Source organism: Hyperoodon ampullatus (genome assembly GCF_949752795.1).
Source record: "Hyperoodon ampullatus genome assembly, chromosome: 13".
NCBI classification, from domain to species: Eukaryota; Metazoa; Chordata; class Mammalia; order Artiodactyla; family Ziphiidae; genus Hyperoodon; species Hyperoodon ampullatus.
This window is the reverse complement of record NC_136926.1, coordinates 34,533,773-34,561,604: the sequence shown is the minus strand read 5'-3', so window position 1 is coordinate 34,561,604 and position 27,832 is coordinate 34,533,773. Positions and strand designations below refer to the sequence as shown.

The window sequence follows — 27,832 nt, the reverse complement described above, 5'->3', positions numbered from 1 at the left end:
TAATAACCTATAAGGGAAAAGAATCTGAAAAAGAATATATACATATCTATATGTATAAATGAATCACTGTGCTGTACACCTGAAACTAACACAACATTGTAAATCAACTATACTTCAATTTAAAAAAAGAAAAACAATTTAAAAAATAGAAAAGTAAAAAAATAAAAGCAGTATGTAAATAAAGCTATTCTTTTCTTCTCATTACTTAGACCATGGACCATCTGTGGCCTAGGCGTAATAATCAACAGAATTACTTTTCCCAAGGGAAGGTCAGTCTGGGTCTTCACAGCTGCAACAGTTGCAAGTCTTGTGATCAGTTTCAACGGAAGAATGAGCGAATAGTTGTCATGTGTGGTACCAAGGGAATTTATATATATAACAATTCATTTTTAATGTAATGAAGGAAAAAGAAACTAAATGGAAACTAAAGGAATTGCTACACCTTAAATAAATCTTTATCATAAGATTATTTTCTAATACATTCCTCAAGGGTTAAGGAGAGAAATTATGAAATCAATTAAGAGATTGGAATCCTTGGGCTTTTTTAAACTAATCATTCAACTTAACATCAGATAAATTCTCTTTCTCTAACAGATGAAGTCATTAGCACGATATTTCCCTTGCCCCATCTCCTGATTTTTGTAAGTTATATTTCTATACTGTCAAGATAGAACAATACACTTTTCTTTAGCCCAATTTTTGCAATTACATCAGGTTCACTTGATATTTAAGTGAAAGCACTGCTCCTCACCAGTCCTTCTACTGCAGCTTCCCTACACCTAGATTCTTTATTTCGATTTATCTTTTTAGTTGGCTGAAGTTCCCGGCCAAGCAGTTTTTCCAAGCAGGGCCCTTGAGTACGATTTTTTTTTTTTTTTTTTTTTTTTTTTTTAATGCTTGCCTTTGTTCTTCAGTGACATCTTGGCTGGGAATAATACCCTTCCTTCACACTTCCCTTCCTTCAGAGCTACCCTGTAGCCTTTCTCCCTTATGTTAGGTTGTCACACGCTGCTATGAAGTAGTCTGATGCCAGCCTAAAGTTTTACCTTTGTAAAGGACTAGGTCTCAGCCCAGAATTTTCAAGAATTTCTTTTATTCTTGGAAATATTGCTGTTGAGCATTTGTATCCATTTTCCTAGAGTATGAGGGGATTTCTTTTTTGTTTTTTAAGTTAATTTTTATTGGAGTATAGTTGCTTTACAATATTGTGTTAGTTTCTGCTGTACAGCAAAGTGAATCAGTTATACATATACATATATCCCCTTTTTTTGGATTTCCTTCCCATTTAGGTCACCACAGAGCACTGAGTAGAGTTCCCTGAGCTATACAGTAGGTTCTCATTAGTTACCTATTTTATACATAGTATCAATAGTGTATATATGTCAATCCCAATCTCCCAATTCATTCCACCCCTCCACCCCCCAATGAGGGGATTTTTTAACATGTATTTTCTTTCTTTTCTTTTCTGTCTTTTTTCATTTCTGTAAGACCAGGTCGTCACTTCTTTTCTGAAAGGAGTCCTTTTTCCTGTCTTGCCTATTTCTTCCCAATGGTCATTTCCCCTACACTGTAGCCAGAAGACAAACAGTAATGTCACCTCCTCATTCACCTTTCTCCACATCTGGGTCAGGATTCTGCAGCTGCTGAGGCCTAAAGGGAAGAGAAGCAACTTCACATGCTCTGTTGTGATTTTCTATTTTGTTACTTCTGGAGTCTCCCGTTTCTTTTCTTTGCTGCCACTTTTCGAGGGTGATGGCATTGAGCTTTTTCTCCTGATGATGATTTTTGCTGGCCCTTTACTATGTGTTACATTTCTGATTCTGTAAGGCAGTCTGTTCCATCTTAACATAGATATCCCTGGAATTTATATTCTTAAGCTCCCTAGCCAACGCATATGCCCACAAAGATCAGTGATGCTGAGGTGTGTATTCTTACACCCAACAGTACTCACTTTTCATACTTAGCCTCTCTGAGATTCCGTGTGACTTTCTCTGCAAAAGGAGAATAAAATCTTCCCAGCTACACCTTAATTATGAAGTTGTGACAATAAGATACGTGAGTTAGTGTGTAGTCATATATTTCAGAAAACTTTCTCACGCTCAAGAGAGCTGATATTATTCTTGTATGTTCTACTTTCTCTTTACATAAACTGAGGAATTACTCAAACTGGAGTATTTCGTTTCTTTACCAGTTTGGGTACTAGAGTTGCTAAACTAGTTACCAGATTTTTCGGAGATTTTATTCTCTACTTCATTTTACTTAGGAGAGTTGCTACTGTGGATAAATGTAAAATTCCCTCCTTTTTGTAGTTTTTTTATAGAGACCTTAAACCTTGAATATAGCCTGAATGGCATAAATTCAGTGATTATCTTTAAATGTTGATTCATTTATTTGTAACCTGAAACCACACCATAAAGGAAGACTAAGCAGCTAAAAGAGAAAAAAGAGAAACAAGGATGAAGCGGTGAGTTCTTTTTACAACACTCTTCACGCTGGGTAGGTGACTACAGAAAAACAAAGCAGCAGAAAAGAATGTCTCCAGTTCCAGCCCAGGGACAGGCAAAGCCCAAGACAAACAGCTGAACACGCTGAGCTGGGAAGCCCATGTGCATTTTACTATCTATTAAGTCAGGAAGGTAAAGGGCATGAAATACATGTTCCCACTAATTCCTAAAACCAAAAGCTCTGTGCTGGTTCGTGTAATAACCAAGGGGAAGCCCGCCTTGATCCTACGCCGGATGAAGTTCTGTTGGCCCCTTCAAAACCCCTTAACTGTATACCAAGACAGATATAAGGAGGAGTTTAACAGATGTATTTATTTTTATGGCTGAGTTTTCTTAGGATTCTGCCAATGCGGCACCTACCTGTCGAGTGCAGGGATTAACTTTCTTTTCTCCTTCCAAGAACTTATCAATATCTCTGCTCCTTGCTGGAGACTTTCCATCTCACAAAGATCATGAAAGACACTCAGCTTTCCCCCATCTACTTACCTTTACTTCCTGAGGTCAAAAGGCCACTTCTTAGCACACACCCTTTTCTGCTCAAGCCTCAGGAACCCCCGGTCCCACAGCTGTCCTCAGACAGTGACAGTGAAGGCCTATTAAGAAGTGCTTTCAGGGGCTTCCCTGGTGGCGCAGTGGTTGGGAGTCTGCCTGCCGATGCAGGGGACATGGGTTCGTGCCCCGGTCCGGGAGGATACCACATGCCATGGAGCGGCTGGGCCCGTGAGCCATGGCCGCTGAGCCTGCGCGTCCGGAGCCTGTGCTCCGCAACGGGAGAGGCCATAACAGTGAGAGGCCCGCGTACCGCAAAAAAGAAAAAAAAAAAAAAAGAAGTGCTTTCAGGGTCACGAGATCTAGAGGTTTGGAACAGCCTTGGGATGCCTCGTAGTCCCATATGAAAGGACCAAAGAGTAGGGCGAAGAAAACTTGGCTATAAATGACAACATATTTCAAAGCTGGATATATTTTATTTATAAATAACATTTAGATACAGAGGTTTATCAGATATTCTCCAAGTTCCCCAACGTACTAGCATAGACACACCAGAGAGGAAAGAGAATGTGTTTCTGACATACGGCAGCAAAATCCAAGGCTGGTTATATCCAGACATCTCAGTAAACAGAGTGCCAGATCACTTGCAAACAACAAGCATTGGGTTTATTTTGTTATTTGTGGGTACTCCTGAATAATCTCCCTTAATACCTTCATTCCTATTATCTAGGCTGTACAATTATATCACATCCATTATATGACTTCAGGTCAACTTAAACTCATTCTTCAGTTGTCATGAGTACTAACTTAAAGAAAATTATGAACAAACCGTATTGAAATGTTACCCCCTCTGCTCCTCCCACAGACATTCTCCCTGTGAATTTATTCCATCTGTACATGGTGGGAGACAGTCTAACAGAACTGATAAGAGATTGTTTTCACTTATTTCTCAATAGTATCCATTCTGGAAAGTGTAACATATTGGAATTTTACCAGTATGTCTTAGTATCAGTCACACTTCATATGTTGATACTTTGCTTTTTAAAAAACTATCAAATGTAGACATTGATACTCTGAAGCCCAAACGTTTCTAACGAAGGTCAAATTCTTCATCTGTTCCCAGTAGCATCAACTCAGTAACTGTTGGGAAACCCAGGAGATGGGACTCTAAGGACACAGAAAGCTGTGCGGTACCCACATGAGAGTGGAGCGGAAGTCATTCTGTTGCAACAGAGATGGCTTTATTCATTCACACACATATGTTCCCATGACTGCTTTCACAGCATGGTCGCTTTGTTGATCCCACTGTATTTTCACGTTTCAGTTGAGGAAATGATCTTCCCATTTTATGTGTCCTGATATGTATGATTTTCATAATCTCAAAAAAAATCTAATTTGTGGATGGGAAAAGTTCCTATTAGCAAGGTACTAGAGCAAATGCATAGTCTGATGGCAACACAGCATTTATAAGTCCCCAGAGCTCCTTCCAAGGACCCTGCACCCCATAAGCTGACCCTAGGATATCTCCAAGATGGAATCTACAACTCCAGTTGCTCTTCAAGGGGCTGCCGACATTGGCGACTCATGCATTTAGATTCACCTGTCTTATTTTCATCTTGAAATGGAAAAAGAAACCCATAATATTTCCCAAGGATTTCTGCACAGAGAGGAAACATTAACTATCAAACAACTGAGAGAACTGAGACTGAGTTCTGGAAAAGCTGGGCTCCTCCTTTTTAAAAAAACAATACATACAAATACATGCTTTGGTAAGATCCTGAGGGACTTAGAATTTGCCTTTGCTTAATATGATCTTGGACCTGAACCCACTTTAGTAAAGCCTTCAATTCCATATTTGAGGAGGACTGTAACACCATTCCTTTACCTTTCCAGCATGTCTTGTTTAAATATTATAAAGATCACAGTACAGCTCTCGGTGTTTCAGCAGAAAGAACTGCTGGTTAAGGTCACAGACAGAATGCATACAAGGCCAAAGTAAATAAACAAGAGGGAATCATTTTAAAAAAAAAAAAAAGAACTTTAGAAATGAATTGTGCTGCAAAACTACTTTTGCAATGACAGTGTCATGTTTGGCCCAACTACATTTCAGAGGCACTGCATTAATATAAACAGAATCATCTAATGCACTTTTTCAGAACAGTGCTTCTCGGCCAAGGCCTAGTGTGAATTCATCCTACTGCTAGGTGTCGCTGACACTTTGGTCTGCTTTACTGGCAACATTTTTGGCAACGCATCCTATACTAAAAAAAAAGGCTGGAAACCAAGCGTGTGACAAGAGCCCCATCCACCGTGTTACTTCTTTTCATGCTTCTTGGTTAATTCCCCCGCGCCCGGCCGGAAGCTGCCCCGGGGGGTGTCGCCAGCCCTGGCTTCCCTCTGCCGACTCTCCCGGGACACCTGCTGCACAGCCCGCAGGATGGCATTCTGCACGATCTGTTTGCTGGCGATCTGCAGCTTCGCCTCTTCAGGCTCACTTCCAGGTTTCTCACCTAGCCGAGAATACAAAGGGGAGGTGAAAAGAACAAGATTAATTCATTAATCTTAATTAATTAATTAATTTTGGGAACTGTGACAGGCAAAGGCAGGTAGGAAAGGAGAGACTCTAACAAAGGTAATATCTCTAGAGGGACCCACATTAGTTGCGGGGGGCCCTACACAGCACACACCACTCTTGTCTCCACATCTCCCTTTCCAACACAATCTCCATGTGTCTGCCCCAGTGATGCACCCAATTTCTATTCTCATCATCCCAGCATCCTGTGCTGCTAGCGGTGGCCATGAGACATAATCCTGGCCAATGAGGACCCTGGGAAAGTTTTTGGAAGGGGGACGGACTCACGCCCCCTTTGGCATCTTCCCTTTCTTCCTATGCGGGATGCAGACATTACACCTTTAGGTGCTGTAGCCGTCTTACAATAAGCATGAGAAGAAAGCCAACATTCTCGGCATGGTTGGGGAGAAAAAAAAAAAGAACCCATTTGGAAAGCATCATTCAGCATCTGTACCAATCCTGGACCACGTACTTCTGGACTTCTTTGTATCCAAGATAAATACACTTCTTTTTGTTTCATCTGCCATTAGTCAGGTTTTATGGTACTTGCAGGCAAACATATGCTTAATGGATACAACTTCACTTGGGGCTGGAGAAGAACAGATTATTATTGAATTCATATTAAGCTCCATGCTGCTCCTGGAATAGCATCCCAAGGAATGAAACCATTCATTCCTCAGAATCCATCCCCCATGATTTAGAAGAACAGGGGTTGGCACACTTTTCCTAATGAGGACCAGACAGGAAATATTTTAGATTTGTGGGCTCTACAATCTCTGTAACAAATACTCAGCTCTGCTGTGGTAACCTGAAATGAGCTATTAAAAATAAGAAATAAAAATAAATTTAAAAACCAGGCTGCAGGGCTTCCCTGGTGGTGCAGTGGTTGAGAGCCCGCCTGCCGATGCAAGGGACCCGGGTTCGTGCCCCGGTCTGGGGGGATCCCACATGCCGCGGAGCAGCTGGGCCCGTGAGCCATGGCCGCTGGGCCTGCGCGTCCGGAGCCTGTGCTCCACGGCGGGAGAGGCCACAGCGGTGAGAGGCCCGCGTACTGCAAAAAAAAAAACAAAAAAAAAAACCAGGCTGCAGGCCAGATTTGGCCCATGGACCATAGTTCGCCACCCCGATCTAGAATGGTGGGAATTTTCTAATTAGAAGGCAGGCAGTCTACCCAACATTGACTCTTCTTCTTCCTTAAAAACAAGACAAAACCTTGATTTTACTTGGGCAGCTCTGTAACTAGGTAGAGCTAGGTTCTGACCAGTGAGGTGGAAGTTCATTTAGTGAAAATTCTGGAAGAGGTCTTTAAGAGGGAAAAGGAAGGTAAAGGCCCTGTGCCCCCTCCCCATCCTACTGCCTGCAACTCTGAAACAATGGTTGTCTCTACCAGGGCTCTTGGTAACCAGGAGTGAACCTTTAGAATGGAAACCGTTTTCAGGGATTTGGGAGGAAAAAGTTAGAAGGAGCTTGAGCATCCAGTGACCAAGAAACCACCATACCATTCCTCAGCTGCCCACCTCCAGACCTTTTTCATGTTAGAAAAAAAAGTAATACATCTTATTTGAAGCACTATTATTTTGAACTTTCCGTAATCATGCAGCAAACTTCACACAAACTCATACGTGGCAGAATGATCATGAATCTAACATCTGGCTGAAGTGCCATTATGAAAATTTAAAAGTCCACCTGCTTATATTTAGAACAATAAGTAGAATGGGCATCATTCCTTATTCAAAATCGTCTCTTCCAATGTTTCCACTATTCAAATATTCTGCCATAAAAATGTATTTTAAATGGGGGCTGGTTTTCACCAGGATTGATTGACTAACAACAGAATTTATACACCTGTGAGAAAAACATCACACAAGAGAATACTGCATCATTCTGGAAGACCAGACATATCTTTTCTCTTTAGACGTGTAACTGTCATTTACTCAGCATGTGTCACTAGCCCTATCCCCTGAGGGATTTACAGTCTAATGAATGAGGCAAAATGAATTTATTCAAAACTAAAGGATGATCCTCGCTCCCACTCCCACCTCCCAAAAACAGCAGAATAAAGTGAGCAATCTACACCACACCAAGCAGAGAAGCAGCAGAGCCCAGAGTCGCGATGTGTAACATACTGAGACTTTACATTGGCAGAGAAGAATACTTCGAATACTCTCTTAGAAAAAGAGTGAGCAGTGATATCAAGAGACGCGAGGGCACGGCAATTAAGGATACGTGTTTTGAAGCACTTCAGAGCCGGGTCCAAGTTCCTTCTACCACTTACAGCCATGTGATCTTGGGCAAGTCACCTCGCCTCTCTAAGTCTGTTTGCACATCTGTAAAATGGGCAAGTAGTATCTATTTAGGGGTGGTTGCTAGAAGATCAAGTGACATAACACCTATTCATCACTCAGTGAGGTCCCTGAGCACTTAGTGTCCACCACTGTGTACTGGTTGGGGTATAGACTGGGCAGTTGTAACAAAGAAACTCAAACACAGAAGAGCTGACACGGGAAGACATGTTGCCTGCTCTCTCCTGTAACAGCCCAGAGGTTCTCCTGCGAGCAGGTGGTCCTGCTCCACCAGGTTCTCTCAAGAGTCCACTCCCTTCCCTCTCATTACTCTGCCCTCAACTGCAGGGGTGGAGCTTATTAACCAAGATCCCATCTGGGGCTGGAAGGACACCAAAGAGAAAAGGGAGGGCAGGTCAGTTCCTTTTGAGGAATTGCCATAGACCCTGTGAATATCACTCTGCTTGCATTTTATGGCGGGAATCTGAATCATGTGGGCACACCTACCACACAGGCGACTATGAAATATAGTCTTCAACCGGGTAGCCATATGTCCAGCTACAACTCAGGGAGGTTCTATCGCTAAAACAAAGAAGCAATTACTTCCACGCAAGGGCAAGGCTAAATTGAAAAGAGGGAGGATATACACTTCCACTCCCTGATCCTCAGGGAGCTCTGGCTACGACCAACATAGAGCACAAGTGTGTGGACAAACAAAAAAAGTTCAGGGGGCTTCCCTGGTGGCGCAGTGGTTGAGAGTCCGCCTGCCGATGCAGGCGACACGGGTTCGTGCCCTGGTCCGGAAAGATCCCACATGCCGCGGAGCGGCTGGGCCCGTGAGCCATGGCCGCTGAGCCTGCATGTCCGGAGCCTGTGCTCCGCAACGGGAGAGGCCACAACAGTGAGAGGCCCGCGTACCCCCCCCCCCAAAAAAAAAAAAAAGTTCAAAAGGTCCATGTTTGCTCCTGGAAAGAGTATCTTAGCCAAACCAGATCTGTATTAACTCTAAAAAGTCCCTAGTGTGAAGCTACTTTTCAATCTTTGGGTGGAGGAAGGAAGAATCTAAGGATAAGAGTAAGCTGATTTCTTAGAGAGAAAGAGAAAGAGAAGAAAATCTACTCTAAATTTACTTGTGACTTAATATCTGAGCTAAATTGTCTTCCCCTCATCCATCCATTATGAAGACAGGGACTTCCCTAGCGGTCCGGTGGTTAGGACTTTGCCTTCCAGTGCAGGGAGTGTGGGTTCCATCCCTGGTCGGGGAGCTAAGATCCCACATGTCTCACGGCCAAAAAGCCAAAACATAAAAAAAAAAAAACCAGAAGCAATATTGTAACAAATTCAATAAAGCCTTTAAAAATGGTCCACAACCATTATGAAGATAAATTGACTAAAAAGTCAAAGGCAGTCTGCATGATGCTGTGTCTGGAGCATCCCTTTGGTGACTTGCAAGGCTGGTATAACCTTAACTGCCCTCATTACCACTTTGCTCTGGGTCAGGAATATCTATCTACGGTGAGGATGTGGGATAAAAAAGAGTCGCAACAAGCTGGAACACAGAAAGAGAAGGATGAAAATGAGGGTAAAAGCCACTCAGAGCATTTAGAGAATAAAAGCAAAACAAAAAGTTATATATGGCGCCACAAAAGACCCTGAATAGCCAAAGCAGTCCTGAGAAAGGAGAATAAAGTGGGAGGCAACACACTTCTCAATTTCAAGCTATTTATAAACACTACAGAAATCAAAACCATATGGTACTGGCATAAAAACAGACATATAGACCAATGGAACAGAACAGAGAGCCCAGAAATAAACCCATGTATATACAGTCAACTAATATTTGACAAGGGAGCCAAGACTACTCAATGGAGAAAAGACGGTCTCTTCAATAAATGGTGCTGGAAAAACTGGACATTCACATATAAAAGAATGAAACTAGACCCCTATCTCACACCACTCACAAAAATTAACTCAAAATGGATTAAAGACTTAGATGTAAGACCTGAAACCATATAATTCCTAAAAGGAAACATAGGGAAAAAAGTTCCTTGACAAGTGTCTTGGCAACGAGTTTTTGGCTATGACACCTAAAGCACAAGCAACAAAATTAAAAATAAGCAAGTGGGACTACATCAAACTAAAAAGCTTCTGCATAACAAAAGGAATGAAAAATGAAAATTTCAAAAAGGAAAAGGAAACCTATAGAATGGGTGAAAACATTTGCAGATCATATATCTGAAAAGGGTTAATGTCCAAAATATATAAAGACCTTATACAACTCAGTAACAGAAAAACAAGTTATCCAATAGAAATATGGGCAAAGGAGCTGAACAGACATTTTTTCCAAAGAAGATATTCAAGTGGTCAACAGCTACATGAAAAGATGCTCAACATCAGTAGTCATTAGGGAAATGCAAATCAAAACCACAACACGATATCACCTCATGTCTGTGAGAATCCTATAATCAAAAAGCAAGAGATAAATGCTGGCGAGGATGTGGAGAAAAGGGGGCCCTGGTGCACTGTTGGTGGGATTATATATTAGTGCAGCCACTATGGAAAACAATATGGAGGTTCCTCCAAAAATAAACAATGGGACGACCATATGATCCAACAATTCTGCTTCTGGGTACATATCCAAAGGAACTGAAATCAGTATCTTGAAGAGATGTCTGCGCCCCCATGTTCACTGCAGCATCATTCATAACAGCCAAGACATGGAAACAACCTAAGGTGCATCAACAGATAATGGATAAAGAGGTTGTGAGACACACACACACACACACACACACACACACACACACACACACACACAATGGAATACTATTCAGCCATTAAAAAGGAAGGAAATCCTGCCATTGTGACAACATGGCTAGACCTTGAGGACATTACGCTAAGTGAGATAAGTCAGGCAGAGAAAGAAAAATACCATATGATCTCATTTATATGTGGACTCTAAAAGAAAGCAAAAAACAAAAAACTCAAACTAATAGAAGAGATCAGACTTGTGATTACCAGAGGTGGGAGATGGGGGTGAAGGAATTGGATGAAGGTGGCCAAACGGTACAAACTTCCAGTTATAGGATAAATGAGTACTGAGGATTTAATGTACAGTACAATGGCTACAGTTGTCATTTGAAAGTTTCAAATATATATTTGAAAGTTGCTAAGAGAATATATCATAAAATTCTCATCACAAGAAAAAAAGTTTTTCTTTTTGTTTTTTTCTTTGTATCTATGCAAGATGATTGATGTTAACTAAACTTATTGTAGGAACCATTTCACAATATACATAAGTCAAGTCATTATGCTGTCCACCTTAAATTTTTATGGTGATGTATGTCGATTATATCTCAATAAAACGGAAAGAAAAAAGTTACATAAACCTCAGATACATGTTGTGTGTTAGATTCCTTGGCATGCAAGGAAAGATACTCTCTTCTGCTTCCTTAAGTTTTTTTTGGGGGGGGGGCGGGTAGGGGGTGTTACTGTGGGGATACAAGTGTCATAGCCAGACATCATGGAAATGGTCGGCTGAGTCTTACATTTCAGTTCAGAAATTGTAATAACCCAATATAGCTCCAGTGATTGGATTATCTAGATTATTCTCTGCTGTTAGAGAGTTTCACCTCTCCATCAGCTACTTCCAACTAACAACTCTCCCTTTCTTCCAGCCTGACTCCCTGACTTCATGGCTTTAACTTATTCATGACCTGTAGTGCTTCGTGATTTTGCACACTGCCTTCTCTCTGAGAACCTTTCAACTAAGATTCTATTTGCAACTGCCTGATTCTGGCCATTTCTTCAGTTGAAATTCCTGTGCAAGAACATGAACGACTCAACCACCATCATCCCTGAGACACAGGACTTTCATGCCAGGCCATCGATTGAATGCCTGGGATTCATTCTGACCCAATCAGGTTGGATCAAGAGGCGGTGGAACACAGGAAGGAACCACCCAGGCCCCCTGGGGGGCAGAGCACGGGGTGCCGGTGAGGGTGGAGGAAGCAGGCACGCATCCAGTGTAACAACTCGCTGGTGCTCCTCTGGCATTCATGTAGAAGGACAGGGTCTTTGAGAACATCCCGGTGGACACCCTGAATATAAGTAAGTGTAAGTGCATTACGCTGGGCAGAAGGCAGAGCAGCCACAGAAACCCTCAGAGTCTTGCCATTTAATTACACACATTAAATTTACTTGAAATTAATGAATCACCTACATGTTGTAGGTGGCCAATTGCCTAGTGTTAAATGATGTAAACGTCCTCTAGCCTAATTAGTGTTTACCAAATCCTTTTGGTATTTCACAAAAGATGATGCATCAATTTAATTAGCTTTAAACTCAAAATGCCCAATATAAATACGCTGAAATCAAGAATGTAATCTAATTTGTCTTCAGTGTCTTTCCACCCTGAATCATAACCCACTCCCCCCCCACACACACACACTCAGACATCCCTGTGGTCGTGCTTCCCTGAGCCCCCCGGCTCACCCCGCCCTCAGATCCTGCTCTTCCACCTGCCCCAGCCCCGGAAGGCAACTGAGGACCTCCACTGCAATGTGGTTAATAACTGGTCTTAATTCCTTATTTATATCCATTAAAACCATGCCTCTAAGGACCATAGAAAGGTCCTCCTGATAAAAATATACACTGTTTGGGCTTCCCTGGTGGCGCAGTGGTTGAGAGTCCACCTGCCGATGCAGGGGACACGGGTTCGTACCCCGGTCTGGGAAGATCCCACATGCCGCGGAGCGGCTGGGCCCGTGAGCCATGGCCGCTGAGCCTGCGCTCCGCAGCGGGAGAGGCCACAACAGTGAGAGGCCCGCGTACCGCAAAAAAAAAAAAAAAAAAATATATATATATATACACACACACACACACACACACACACACACACACACAGTTTTTTCCCCTAAGAACCTAAGTGTCATTTACCTCTATGACATTAACCCTATTATATTCCAGTTTGGTGGATTTGAGAAAAGGTCAGTGTTCCCATTTTTGAGGCAGAATCCAATTAGTGGTTCTCCCTTGGTCGTACAGAGGAGGGGGGCAGAGGCTGTATCAGAAGCGGCATCTCTAGCTGTTGCCTCTCCCCATTAAATATGCAAATTACAGACGTCCCTATCAGGACAGGATGGGGCTCGACCACCACAGCCTGCCCCCTCCCTCCAGTGCAGCGCTGCTGCTGATGACCAGGGAGCATATTTTTTATCTTCCCCTCTGACTGCTTGAGACTATAAAGACAGGATTATCATTCATCAATGACTAGCACATGAAGCACAGAGAACAAGAACTAATTCTGGTCCCTTTATTAATGGAATGACAGTCTATTTTCCAGCTCTGTAACTACAGGAATTTTCCATGATGGACCAGATGTTAGCTCTCACTCATCTAGGCCAACTGCCAACGAAGCCCTCCTGGCTGCCCTGCTTTGCCACTGAGCAAGGTGAAGTGACATGAATTCCCAGGGGTTTCCAAAAGGTAGACTTGAGATACGGAAAGCAAGACAGGTATGGCAGGAGGGGGACACTTCTAAGTCATATTTGATTACCACTACCACCCCTATCAAACCAAGTACAGGGCCTGAAGAATCACCCTGAGTCTGCCTGCAATGGCCAGGCCTCTCAATTCAGAATGTGGCAAGCTACTCTTACAAACTACACAGAATTCGTTATTAAAATGTCCTATAGAACAAGGTAAGATGAACAGAAAGATATTTATAGAGGATGTGCATGCAGGGCGCTGTGAAGAGTAACACAGGCCACGAGGCCAAAGTGTTTCATTCACGCATGCATTCATTCATAGAAGAATTACCGAGCACTTGCTATGTGACAAATACTAGGCCAGATATCAGAGATGAAAAAGGATGAGTCCTGGATCCCGCCTTACTGGAGTTTAGAATCTAGTGGAAGAGTCAGGCGTTGATCAAATCATCCACTATGTTCATAATTTCGAGCTGCGATGTACGCCATGAAGGGGGAGCATATTACAAGGGGAGCTGATGTAGTCTGGGGGCCAGGGAAGGATGCCCAGATGGAGGACTTGAAGGGTTCACAAGGCATCAGCCCATACAAGGAAGGCTGTGGGAACAAGAAGCAAAGAACTGCGCAGAGGCAGAAAGATCAAACCCAAATGGAAAGTCCCCGGAGTGTGTGGGGCAGAGCCCTATGGGAACCTGAAGGCTGGGTACCACGGGGGGAGGGGGAAACGGGAGATGCTGTGGAAAGTGGTCCAGCCCAGACGGCGGAGGTCCTGGGAGGCTGGGAGGCGTCGGGTCTTTTCCTGAGTAACACTGCATCATCGCCAAATCGGTGCCATGCAGGGCGGCTGGGCAAGTGTGAGGGGAGTTACGTAATCCAGGCGGGAACGTGCGGCTTTGGAGCAGGCCTTGAAAGACAGTTGGAATTTGGAAAGAGAAAAAAAGGGAAATTCTTCCCCTGACCCTGGCGGGCAGGACAGACGTGTGACTCATGGACTTACCGTGTCCTAGAAAGCTTTGCCCTTGGAGAGCTATCTCATTATTTTAGAACATAATTAAACTTACACTATATGACTGGCCTCCCATGTGTTATTTTTAGGAAAGCCATAATCATGCCCATAAAACTTGAAAAGACAGTTTTAATCTAGAAATCAAATTTGAGTATTTTGGCCAAAAAGAGCAAAGGTAATTTTGAAAAAAGAATAACAAACAGGGACCTGTTTCAACAGCTCTCAATACTAGTCATAAAGCTATAGTAATTAAGAAAGTGGGATATTGATATAGCAGTAGAAAAACTGACCAGTAGAATAGAATAAGGAGTCTAGAAACGGCCCTACACACTTGGGGTCACCTGATTTACGGAAAAACCAACACAGTAGTGGAGTAGGGAAAGCACGGCATTTTCAAGCAATGAGGTCGGGCCTAGTAGTTATTCATATGGAAAAACAAAGAATTTTGACTACCTCACATTATGCCTAAAAATCAGTTCCAGGTGGATTTTATATCTGTATTTGAAAAGCAAAATAAGCTGGGGCACTGAGGATTTTTAGGGCAATGGAAATATTCTGTGTGACACTATAATGGTGGATACACGTCATCATACATTTGTCCAAACCCATGGAATGTACCAATATAAACCCAAGAGTGAAGCCTAATGTAAACTACAGACTCTGGGTGATGACGTGTCCAAAGAAGGGTCACTGACTGTAACAAATGCACCATCCTGGTGGGGATGTTGATTAGGGGGGTGGCTGTGCATGTGTGGGGCAGGGGGTATTTGGGAAATCTCCCTACCTTCCCCTTAATTGTGCTCTGAACTTAAAACTGCTCTTAAGGAAAACAGTGTTTAAAAGACTATCAAGCTTTTAGAAGAAAATATAAAAGAATATTTTTATGACCTGGGAGTAGGCAAATATTTCTTAAACAGGACACAAAAAGTAACAACCATAAAGGAAAAAATTCATAAGTCAGGCTACCTTAAACTAAGCAGTTTTTGTCATGGAAACACACACACACACAAACACACACACACAAAGAGAAAAAAGCTTTTCACTGGAGGAAGCTGAGGCAGGAAAAATGTCTGTAAAAATGCCATCTTGGAAATGCTTTAGGTGTTTAATTTTCTGAACACTTGGATAGCAAATTAACTCCATCAAGACTGGGTTATGAGTTCCGAGAGACGCAAAAGGCGGTTTTGACCTCCACATGCATTTCTGCAAAATTCAGCTTCAAGTTTCCCTCCTTTCGCCCCAAAGACGAAGGAACCCCAACTCCTCTGGTTCCTAGTTTTTTGTGGTCAGTAGCAGCTCTAGAATTTCTGTGCAGGAGGGATTCGGGAATGGCAATGCAGAGGAAAGGGGAAACCAAGAATCTGTCCCCAAACTACGGTGTGCGTGACACTTTCCATGAGAATGAAAACAAGTCCATTATCCACATCAAACAACAGGGGGCGGGAGGGGGAGATGGGCCCCCGACCACCCTGTGACAGCCACTGCCCCTCTTCTCAGCTTTTCTAATCAGCTCACTTCTCCCGAGTGGCCATGTCACCCACTGCCTGTCCTCCCCTCCCAGGGCCACCAAACAAACCCAGCTGGCCAAAACTGTGGGCTCCCGCAGTCCCCCATGCCAGGGATGTGCCAGGAAGGGACAGTAGGTGGGGTCACAGCCCAGATGGCCACTCTGGAAATATGGGAGCCCGGTACTAAGGGGACAGAAAAGGTAAGCACCATGTGAGCGCATGTTTAAAAAGGCGACATACTAGACCCGAAGAGAAAGCAGAACCAACCTGGGGACGCTGGGGATCGCGGGCGCCCCTCCCACCCTCGGAGCCAGGTCCCTGCCCCAGGCCTTCCCTCCACCCCCGAGGCTCGGATCCCCCCACCGCCCGGTTCTGCAGCCTCTGCTTCCCCCTAGTGGCCACTTCTGGGGTTGCTGCAGACCCGGGAGGGACGGGGTGTGCGTGTGTGTGAGAATATTTTGAGTGTATGAGTGTGTGAATGTGTGAGTGTGTAAATGTGTGTGTGACTGTCGGCAGGGGAAATCTTTGATTCATGAGACAAGCCTGTGGTTTTATTTAATCAAACACAGAATAACCAGCACATCCATGGTACTTTCTGACCACAGAAACTCTCACAAGGCCATTTATAGATTTGTCCTCCCAAGAGTTCTGGAGCAGCTGGAAATACAGTCCAGAGGTTTCCTGTCCTCATTCAGATGAAAATTACTTGACCGAATTACCAGATCTCTTAAATATTTAGCAGAAGATTCTGAGTTCCTAGGCAATACTAGCCACATGCTCTCCCTTCCTACTCAAAATGGAAAGGGAGGAAGGAGGAAGACGAGGAGGAAGGAGGAAGACGAGGAGAAAGAGAGGAAGGAAGGAGGTGATATCAGCTCTCTGAGTGCCTTCGGAGGAATCCTTAAAAAGCAAAAACAAGGGGCTTCCCTGGTGGCGCAGTGGTTGAGAGTCCGCCTGCCGATGCAGGGGACACGGGTTCGTGCCCCGGTCCGGGAGGATCCCACATGCCGCGGAGCGGCTGGGCCCGTGAGCCATGGCCGCTGAGCCTGCGCGTCCGGAGCCTGTGCTTCGCAACGGGAGAGGCCACAACAGTGAGAGGCCCGCCTACCGCAAAAAAAAAAAAAAAAAAAAAAGCAAAAACAAGGACTTCCCTGGTGGTCCAGTGGTTACGCCTCCATGCTGCCAGTGCAGGCGGCGTAGGTTCGATCCCTGGTATCCTGCATGCCACACGGTGCAGCCTTATAAAAAAAAAAAAAAAAAGAAGAATCCCTCTCATACTGTCCTCCCTAAATATAAACAGCGTAATCCTCACAATCACCATTTTTCTGCTAAAGAAGGAATCAAATTCCCAGCTGTGACAAGTCTTCAGTGCAAGATTAGATTTTAACGTCTTGTCTAAATAATCTCTCAATAGTCATTCTTCATCCCTGGACGATGGGAGTATATTGCAGGACTCTCAGGAGGATAACCAGAGGAACACTATCCTCTGATGTAAAGTAAAAGCATTCCTACTCTCCTTGAAGGAGCAGCTCCCAACCTTTTGAAGATGATTCCTTTGTCATGTCAAAGTATTTCACATAGCCCCTCATGACCCAATGACAAAAAGAGGCTATGAATTCAGAAGTGTTTTTAGATGAATGTAAATGTTATTAATCTCCACAGCCTCCATATACGTTTGAAAACTTGCAGGAGTTCTGTGAGACCGTCTTCCAGCCACAGGAAGTGTGTGCTGCAGGCGCGGCATCCCTGTCCCTTGAAACAGCTCCATGGCCCCCAGGGTCCCTCTTGCTCCCACATCACCCTAGAGGTGCTAGAAGCAGTGAGAGGCAGACAGATGTTATACACGAATTCCTGATGGAGGAACGTGAGCAGAAGCCGTGGCGTGCTGTGGAACTAGCCTTCCAACAGCCATCCTCAAATCTACCTGCTCCTAAATAGTCACTCACGAAACACTGGTTACATGTCTAAATGTGCCAGGTTCGCACAAGACAGGCTAAGTTTTCACCTTCCAGAAGGATGTGATGTCTAAGCTTTCTCGCGGTTTTTAAGGACCATAAAATATTTTAAGACTTAAAAAGATGAACAGGGATAAAGAATCAAGTCTCTCAGTTTTTTAAGCAGAGAAATGGAGACCCAGATACTGTGTGAAGCCACTCACTGGGGTCCCACTCTGTACGTCCCTGAGCTGGGAATAGAACTGCCTGCCAGGAGTCCTTTCCATGACGCCTCCCTGCTGTCACCTGGTCTCCAGAAGGCAAGGAGTTGGCAGCTCGGAATGCAGCCCAAAGATGAACTCGTCATCTGCACAGCATGGAAACCACATGAACACACGCCTGGGCTTGCTTCCTAATTTTTTTTTTTTTCCCCACATCAAGTCATTGTCCTGTTATTACACCTTTTATTTATCCTTCCACTTGCTCCTCTGACAGCAGCCAGAGGAACCTTCTTAAATGGAAACCCAATATGTCACTCCACGGCTCAAAACCTCCCCTGGTCTCCCACTGCAGCTGGAGTGAAAGCTCACCTCTCACCATGGCTTTCAGGGCCCTGCTGACCAGGCACCTGTCTCTCGTCTGACCCCAAGCGCTCCCTCCTTCTCTCACTTGGCTTTGTGTTCAATTCATCACTAGAAGACCCAGTGTTGAATGCACAAATAGCCCGTTAGCACTCACTGTGTGTCTTAGTCTGTTCAGGCTACTATAACATAAATACCACAGATCGAGGGGCTTAAACATCAAACATTCATTTCTCACAGTTCTGGAGGCTGGAAGTCTAAGATCAAGGTGCCCACAGATTCGGTTTCTGGTGAGGGCCTGATTCTTAGCTCACAGATGCCTTTTCACTGTGTCCTCACATGGTGGAGGGGTGGAGAGATCTCTCCGGGGCCTCTTTGATAAGAGCACTAATCATATTGATGAGGGTTCCACCCTCATGACCTAATCACCTCTCTAAATCCCCACCTCCTAATACTACCACCTTGGGGGTTAAGATTTCAACACATGAATTTGGGGGAGGACCCAAACACTGAGCCCAGAGCACTGTGAGACCCTGAGCAAGCCAATTTCCTCCCCTATAAAGTGGGCACAATAATAGCACCTCCCTCATAAGACTGTTATGAAGATTCAATACGTGAATATTTGTGTGCTTAGAACTGTGACTTAAAGCAAGGAGTACCAAAGTCAGGGGTCCCCAACCCCTGGGCTGTAGACCAGTACCGGTCAGCGGCCTGTTAGGAACCAGGCCGCACGGCAGGAGGTGAGCAGCAGGCGAGCCGGTGAAACTTCATCTGCTGCTGCCCATCGCTCCCCCTCCCTCGCATTACTGCCTGAACCATTCCCACCTCCTACCCCCTCCCGAGGAAAAACCGTCTTCCACGAAACCGGTCCCTGGTGCCAAAAAGGTTGGGGACCCTGACCAAGGTGACTGTTAAATAAATTAAAATACAAAAAGCAAAAGAGTTTGGGTCTACATGGATTTCAAGCCGTCCACCTTTGTCTAAAATTCAAAACCTTTAACATGGGGCACTTGACCCTTGGTAGCAATGCCGCATTCAGTTTTCTGAACTTAATCCCGAGAAGAACAGTCTTCCTTATACTGCGGCTCTTTGAAAGTCTCTCATCAAGAGGGAATAAACAGCTGTCAGGAATGAACCTACCACCCATCTGCTGGCAGCAGCCTGGCCTGTGCTAATGGTCCGTCCTTCCTCACGAGACCATCAGCCCCCGGCGGCACAACACCATCTGTTCTGCTCACCACCTCTGACCCCAGGATCTAGCACAGCCCTGGTTCACAGCAGACACTCAGGATTTGTTGGGTGAAGGACTGCTGCACTGGGTGCCCAGTTTCCGTTCTCCAATCTGTTCTGTCTTCTCTCTCTCTGCTCCCATTAATTCCCGGCTCTTGGCCGCCTTTGCTACGTTTTGCTGCTTCACTGCAATGATTGTCCAGCTCAGGAGGCAACAGCTGAGGAGACGTCCTTTTGGCACCAGCCCGGGCCTCCGTGCAGAAGGCACCCTGGCGTAAGAATATCAGAAGGGCTGCTCCAGTTTCTAGGCCACATCTAACCAGGCCAATGACGACTTTTGACATTTTACAGCAAGTCCCTCTCTCTCGTTTTCTATCAGCCTGTTTTTCTCCCTTCTCTCCTCCTTTCCCATCCTTACAAGCCCCCTTCGTGTCAGTTCTCAGCACCCTCCATTTGGTTTCAAATACTTTTCAGAGCAAGGCGGTGTGAAAAGTCCCTTCAGAGGCTGAAGCGTGATTTTGTTCCTCCTGGTCAATCGTTTGCCATGAAGACTCTCCAGGCGTTTATCAACTCCCTGAACCCTGCACACATCGGGCTCTAATGAATCAGGTCTCACAGCAGGTGCTCAGAGGCCGTCAGCCTGTGAGGAGGGGGCCCCTGTCCTAGAGGTACTGGGTTCGAACCCCACCTCCAGACTTCTCTGAGCTCACAGGAAGCCTTGCCTTCCTCACACAATACACGCAAAAACACCTGATTTGTTTTTGTAGCAGAGGAGTGAGAAGGCAAATCACCATGGCTTCCCCTACAAACTGGACAAAGAGAGAACAGAACGCCTTCTTCAACCATGAAGCCGAGTTTCCCTTGAGCAAAATTCTAGTAGACGTGGCTTTTCTTTATTATACCTTTTTATATAACCATGAGAATCTTGGCTCTTGTAGCTCTTGTGTTGGGGTTAATTAGAAAATGAGAACAGGTGGCTGGAAATAGAAAAGGAAGTGAAGAACAAAATCAGATGTTGTATGTCTTTTTTTCTCTCCAGTGATATTTCAGAAGGAAAAAGAAGCTGAAGGAAAATAAACCCAGACGGTAGGAACCGTTTGTTAGACCCACGTGACGGGGGCTCATTTCGCGTCTCGCCCTGGGTCTCAGGGAGCTTTGGCTGTCAGCCTCAAAACTCCAAGTCAGAGCACAGCAAATGCACTGAGCATCTGGTCTGAGAATCAGATTCGGAGAAAAGAAGGGAGGGAGGGATGAAGAAAGAGAGAAACAGTTTCTCTGAGGATGCAAATTAGCTACCCCAAATAAAATTAAATCACACGCGTCTGACTGAAACTGTAGATAGTAAAAAAAACCCAGCTTCATAAGACACATTATAACTAGTTGAAGACTCAAGACTTCACATTTACATATTATTTAAACTGCTGCCATTTTTGTTTTAATGAGTGAAAATAACGTATTTGCATAGGCTTGCACAGAGATCACAATAGAAATGCTTTCCCAGGCGTATTACATAAATATGAGGATTAAAAAATTTATAATAAATATTCAGATGCTATCAATAGTTGAATGTGTTATGTGTTTGCATCGTGGTATATAGCAAATGCGATATGTGTTTGCATCATGGTATATAGCAAATAAAGCTGACGGGATTCTTTCAAATTCTGCCGTAAGTTCAAAATTCCCATTTTGTACAGATTTCTCTTTAGAAAGACCTAAAATCAGCACGACTAGGGGCATAAAGAGCAAAAGGGTCGCCCAGTCATGGCACAGGCAGTAGGAAACAGTGAACTAACAGAAAAGTAATAAAGAGGATGATCCTTCACTGAAAAGGTCAGATCGAAGTGACGGGCCCCAGGCAGGTCACTGACCCTCAGGTGGGTTGGTGGTTCCCGAAACCCAGCATCACCAGAGCCACGTAGTTATAGTCATGTCACAGGGAAGACGGTGGGGGATGGGCTCAGGAATTTACATATTTAGTCACCACGGCAGGTAATTTTGATGCAGTTTCAGATGTTACTTAATGCTCACCCTATTATTTAATGCTCACCTTCAGTCTATACCCATGGAGCATGAGGAAATTCAGTGGACAAGTGAGCATTTCACTGTTTACTTAATTAATGGGGACAACCAAACCGATAATAAAAGCCCCCAAGTGCGAGGGGTGTCTTTTCCATTTACTGAATTAGCTAATTGCCAGATCCCAATGGCACTCTGGGAAACACTAATCAGACATTCATCTTCAACAAGGTTTGACCCATTAATTTCAAAATTCTAACTGTTGCTACATCTATGCCCCTCTCTTGGTCTCCAACCAGGGTTATGGAGATTAGTATTATTTCCAGGGTTTTTCTCTTTAATTATAGTTAAATTTGTCAAAGCTCTCAGGTTCATGGACAATGTAAGAAAACAACTTTTTTTTGAGGGAAATGGGGCTGCTTCTTTAATCATTTTTGGATCATTGAGAGATGGAAATAAATCAAGGAGAAAACCCTCAAAGCCTGCTTTGTTTCGAGGCCAAAGGCATTATTGACCAGAAACACTCTCAAGTTAGAAGCTCTTATCTATGAAAAAATTCCTTCTCATATACATGCTTTAAATGCTTTGTATGTTAAAGTCATGTTGTCTTCTTGGCAGCCTTCAAGCTATTTATTTCAATACTTGATTGGAGTTAATAGATATGAATTAAAATGGATTCTAAGAAGTAAGAAAATTAGGAGACATACTTCCAAATCTCTGAAGCTTTAACAGGTAGAATATTTGCAAATGATAAAAAAAAATGCTGGCAGATAATGTTATCAATATGTGTGTTCAGGCTGAACAATATGACTCGGTATCTTCTGGATCCATCTGGTATACTTAGTGAATCACATAATATACTGGGCAGTTTATTTTAAAATCTAATAGTACAACAATTAGGCCTTTTTAGAAAACTGTGAAAAGGGTGGAGGTTGTAATTCTATCAAATGAACAGAAAAGATGATACACATTTGAATATATATCATAGGCAGATATTACACCTGTATTTGGAATATATTCTCTAACTGTGTGCAGAAAATCTAGAGCAAGATGAAAAAAAAGGATGGTTGAAAAAAAAACCCAACTCATATTTGAATTTAAAATGCACATGGAGGACTTCCCTGGTGGCGCAGTGGTTAAGCATCTGCCTGCCAATGCACGGGACACGGGTTTGAGCCCTCGTCCGGGAAGATCCCACATGCCGTGGGGCAACTAAGCCCGTGCACCACAACTACTGAGGCTGCGCTCTAGAGCCCGCGAGCCACAACTACTGAAGCCCGCGCGCCTAGAGCCCGTGCTCCGCAATGAGAGAAGCCACCGCAAAGAGAAGCCCGTGCACTGCAGCGAAGAGTAGCCCCACTCGCTGCAACTAGAGAAAGCGCTGGCGCAGCAACGAAGACCCAACACAGCCATAAATAAATAAATAAATAAATAAATAAATAAATAAATAAATAAATAAAATGCACATGGAAATGATGTTATGTAAAAAACCATGTTAACCCAGGGGGAGGGAAAAATTAATCCTAGCAAGATGACAAAAAGATAACAAATATACCCTATTAGTGTCTACTCCTATTACAAAGTTCATTTTCCTACACAGGCTAGAATTCTGTGAAGTTGAGGAGCAATCAGTTCACTGCTTGTGGCTTGAGGCAAGGTTAGCACAATTTAGAGGCACCGGTGGATTGCAGATATATGATAATTTTGTATTTATTTTACTAAACGAGTTCTTCATTCACTCAAAAGAAAGTTAACTCTGGAAAAGCAAGTGAAAAATGTGTATCTAATTTCTACTTCATCATCTCTAATCCAGTAAACTCAACTGTTTTGCACAGAGCTAAAACGGTCAAGGTCGTACAATCTGGGATGAGCCAGGAGGCTCCAGTCCTTTCCAGAAATAGGGATTGCAGCTCTCAACATGTAAGCTTGCTTCAGTGTATCCTCAATGGTCACAGGGGGAAAAGGTGCTTGAAGGTGAGTAGCTTAACAAAAATTTTATCACAACATTTGAAAACAACTGTAGCACCTGCCTTACAAGTAATACATAGGACATTAGTGTCATCCTTTATACATAACATTTATATCATGTAACATAAAAATGAATTGGTACAATAATGCATTCCCAGTGACAATGCATAAGGGAAATTACCATATCACTGGTCTTTATGAATGGATATTAAAAGTTGGGAGTAAAAACCATTACCTTTTATTCCATTATGTCTAAAAACAAAATGTATAAGTAACATTGTCCTCAATGATTTGAATTAATTTCCACCTTTCCAGCCCATTAACTGAATACTTCTCAACTCATTATTTCAGCTCCTGCTGTAGACAGCTGGTGTCTCTCTTATGTGTACTCTAGTCTACCAGCCAGATAGGCTGCAGAGCATGAAAACTCACTGAGGAAATATGCATCAGTGCAAGTCCCCATTAAAAAAGAAAGATGAACCCAGCAAAACATTCTATTGAAATGTTTCAACGTCTGTCTACTGCTCATCAAGGGGAGATGTCATCTACGACTTTAACTGGTGCCTAAGAAAAGCAAATAAAATGGTCCATCAGCTACTGGCTCCATCCCATGCTCACCTGGTAACTGGAGAGTGGCGAGGTCTGCAGGGCACATACGTGCCAACACCCCAAGGGTGGTATGAGTGAAGGGCAAGAAATAACAGCAGTAATGACAAAGCACTTCACTTCCTGTCCTCTGTCTGCTCTCTGTAATTACAGTATGACCTTTAACCCCTCAGAGCAGCAGGAACACAGGGACACTCTGGGGTCACGCCCAGTTTTCAAATAAAGTAGAGATGAGAGTTTTCCAAGATGGGATGCTAAGGGTTCTATCTGGGCACTTGTTCTGTCTTCAATCCCTGTCCTTAAATCAGGTACCAGGGAGCTTCACACACACATCCAATGTGGCCTAAGTGGAATCCTCAGCGGATAAGCTAAGAACATCCATAAACTTATCTCTCGGAGTACAAGAGAAGTGCAATACAGTGTGAGCAGACATAGGCTGCATGTCTCACCTCACCTCTTTCTAATAAGGCTGGCACTGCTAACCCTCCTGTCACTTGTTAAAAGTGAGCTTGGCTACATCCCCAGTCTCCAACCAGTGCTCCAGACAGCCTTTGCCAGTTGATTCTTAGAGAAAGCAGTTTGCATCTCCTACATGACAGAACCCACACTGGTCTTTTTTTTTTTTTTTTTTTTTTGGCCGCGTTGGGTCTTCCTTGCTACGTGCAGGCTTTCTCTAGTTGCAGCAAGCGGGGGCTACTCTTCGTTGCGGTGCATGGGCTTCTCATTGCGGTGGCTTCTCTTGTTGTGGAGCACAGGCTCTAGGCACCCAGGGTTCAGTAGTTGCAGCACGTGGGCTCAGTAGTTGTGACTCACAGGCTCAGTAGTTGTGGCGCATGGGCTTAGTTGCTCCGCAGCATGTGGGATCTTCCTGGACCAGGGATCGAACCCGTGTCCCCTGCATTGGCAGGTGGATTCTTAACCACTGCACCACCATGGAAGTTCCCACAGTGGGCTTTGATAAAGGTCTGATTTGCAGCCAGCTTCACCCCTAAGTTACTAAGCAACTTGACAATTCATTTGACCTGTCTGGGTTCAAGGTTCCTTTTCTAAAAATCCTCTGATACTCAGCATTCTAAAATGTGCTATGCAATTATTGTGATAAGCTACTATTTTCATAGCTTTTAAGCTATGTGATTTTTGGCAAATCAACTACAATGTACACAGTATCCAGAAGGATTATAAGCACCTATTAGTGAGAAGGTTCCCTAAATAATTACTTAAATTACCTAAAGTGCCCTAACCCCTCCTCAAAACCAAGCCCCCCTCAATTATTATATTACTGATTATTGGTAGGAATTAAAATGTTCACATCTTATAGCAATGCATTTGGGTTTTTTGCCATTTTGCCCCAACAAAATGCTAGAGTTTTCATTTTTCTGAATTAACACATTTGACTTTTCAGGCACTAGTCAGTTGCCAACTTTTCCCTTTCTGTTTTGCTCTAGGGGCACAAAAAAGTCTGCTTCGCTCTTTCTCCCTGTCTGTCCTCCCCCACAGCAGGCACACAGGACCGCCGTCTAGTGCTGCTTCATGAAACAAGGCACCATTTTGTGTCCAAAAGCAGAAAATCTGATTCTCACCACAATATTTCCATATGCTCCATGGAATAAGAACCATATTCAAACCACATCCCCATGATAAACACACAGGAAAGACGAAAGCTGTTGATAAATATCAGTTCCAGACAGAAAAGTCTGCTCAACACAGATAAAAAGGTCAGAACCCGATTTCGTTCTTGGATCCTTGCACAATCAATGCACAAAATGACATTTGAAATTGTTTTCTTAGAAGTTGACAGAGCATCATTTAAGGTTACAAGAATGTTAATCACAGTAAACATCTTCAGTAACGCTAAACCAGAGTTCAGTAAAACATGTGAGCATGTTTCCTTTTGAATCAGTCATAGGCACTACTTTTAAATATGCTTCTGCTCCTAAAGTCACATCTACCATAATATTTTTCACCATCTGCAAAATGTAAGGCGTGACTGGCCTAGGTGACAGTGACTAGCAATTTGCTACACTAACATACATAGATGTGCTAGTTATTAGAGAATGGTCCCCTTGTCTATCATATTAAAAAAGAGAAAAGAATTAAATGACACAGGAAGAACATCACATGTGATTTTCATTCCTGCATACTCAAATGTTTTTAAATTATATAATCATTAAGGTAGTATGATCTTAGCACCAAAGCAGTCAGATGGATAAATGGAACAGGTTAGAGAGCCTGGTACCTGACATTTGGTAAAGAAGGCAATTTGAATGAACAGAGAAAGATAGTGAGAAAACTGGGTAAATTTTTTTTTTTAAGTTTTAAATCTCTAACTCCAGATGGAGAAAAAATGGTGAATGTTTTTTAAAATGAAGAACTTACACTGGATGCATTAGAATAGATGTATGTGGTTGGAGAGAGAAATGGCCCTGAGGATGGAGGATAAAAGGAAAAAAAGAAAATAAAAAAACAAGAGCTCTGCATGGACCAATGACGATGGTGTGCCGGAAGACAGAGAGGAAGGGAGAATCAAAAATGTAGAGCGAATATATATTTGATCTCGGGGAGAAAAAGTCCCTCTAAGAATAAAAACAAAGAAAGAAACCACAAAGAAGATTGATAAATCTTACTACGTGACAATATAATCTTCCATATGCCAAGAAAAACACAAACAATTTTCAAAAGCAATAAACTAGGAAAAATGTTGGTTATATATGTGAAGAGGGGTTGGTATCTTAATATGTAAATAGGTCTTGCAAATCGATGACAACCCTAATATAAACAGAAGTTAATTATAATGAGCAATTTACAAAAGAAATAGTCATACTGATCCACTAAGCACAAGCATTAGCCTGTGTACTTTCCCATATATAAAAGTACAAAAAGGACTAAACCCACAAACACAAAAAGAAGAGAAAATGGAACAGAGGGCACCAATGAAGAAAGAGCTTTACAAATTTCTGGACAAAGAAAAGCATATAGGATTCAGTAGACATAGGAAATCGTCAGAAAAAGCCACATCCTAGAATATACTAGAAGAGGACTGTCAAGAAGGTGGGACTCAGTCAGCCCAAGAGAGCAGAGAGACTCTGGGATCAGAATCCACAGTATTGTGGAGCAGAAGTAAGAAGTAGGGTTCAACAAAGGCAGAATGTGCAAAAACAACAGCAATATGCATTCATCCTCCTTCTTCAGTCCTATCTTCATCCAGAACAAAAACATGACGGGATGTATCTCTCCGCAGGCAAAAATAAGCCAATAATAATAATAATAATAATAATAATAAAATGATGGCTGGTCTCTCCCTCATGTCCACAAGATGGCTGCAATAGATCCAGGCATCACAACCTCATAAAGCAACATCCAGAGGTGGAAAGTGGACTCCTTCTTCCTTCTCACTATTTCTAAGAACTAGGAACCTTTTACTAGATGCTTTCCTTCCTCCCTTTCCACCCTCTCCACACATGTCTCAACCAGCAGGATTTCTTTCTTATCTATTTGGTTATATGGCCACCCTGAACCAATCACTGGCAACAGGAATGGAACCATCATTATAGCCTAGACTAATCAGTGTTTACCTGAACCACATGGGTGAAAGGTAGATACCAGGACAAAATCAGGGCTCACCCAGATGAAGGAGTTGCTATTGTCTAGGC

At 43.3% G+C, this 27,832-nt stretch overlaps 1 protein-coding gene across 1 annotated transcript in view; it reads right to left on the bottom strand.

The window, feature by feature from the left end:
* Positions 1-5,306: 5,306 nt before the first annotated feature.
* The window catches only part of AKAIN1 (A-kinase anchor inhibitor 1), a gene marked incomplete at both ends in the record, with an annotated part of 46,758 nt that continues 24,232 nt past the window's right edge, over positions 5,307-27,832 (bottom strand). Inside the window, one exon of the mRNA XM_079717448.1 lies at positions 5,307-5,503. Coding sequence (XP_079573574.1) covers positions 5,307-5,503 — 197 coding nt within the window. The remainder of the gene's footprint in view (positions 5,504-27,832) is intronic.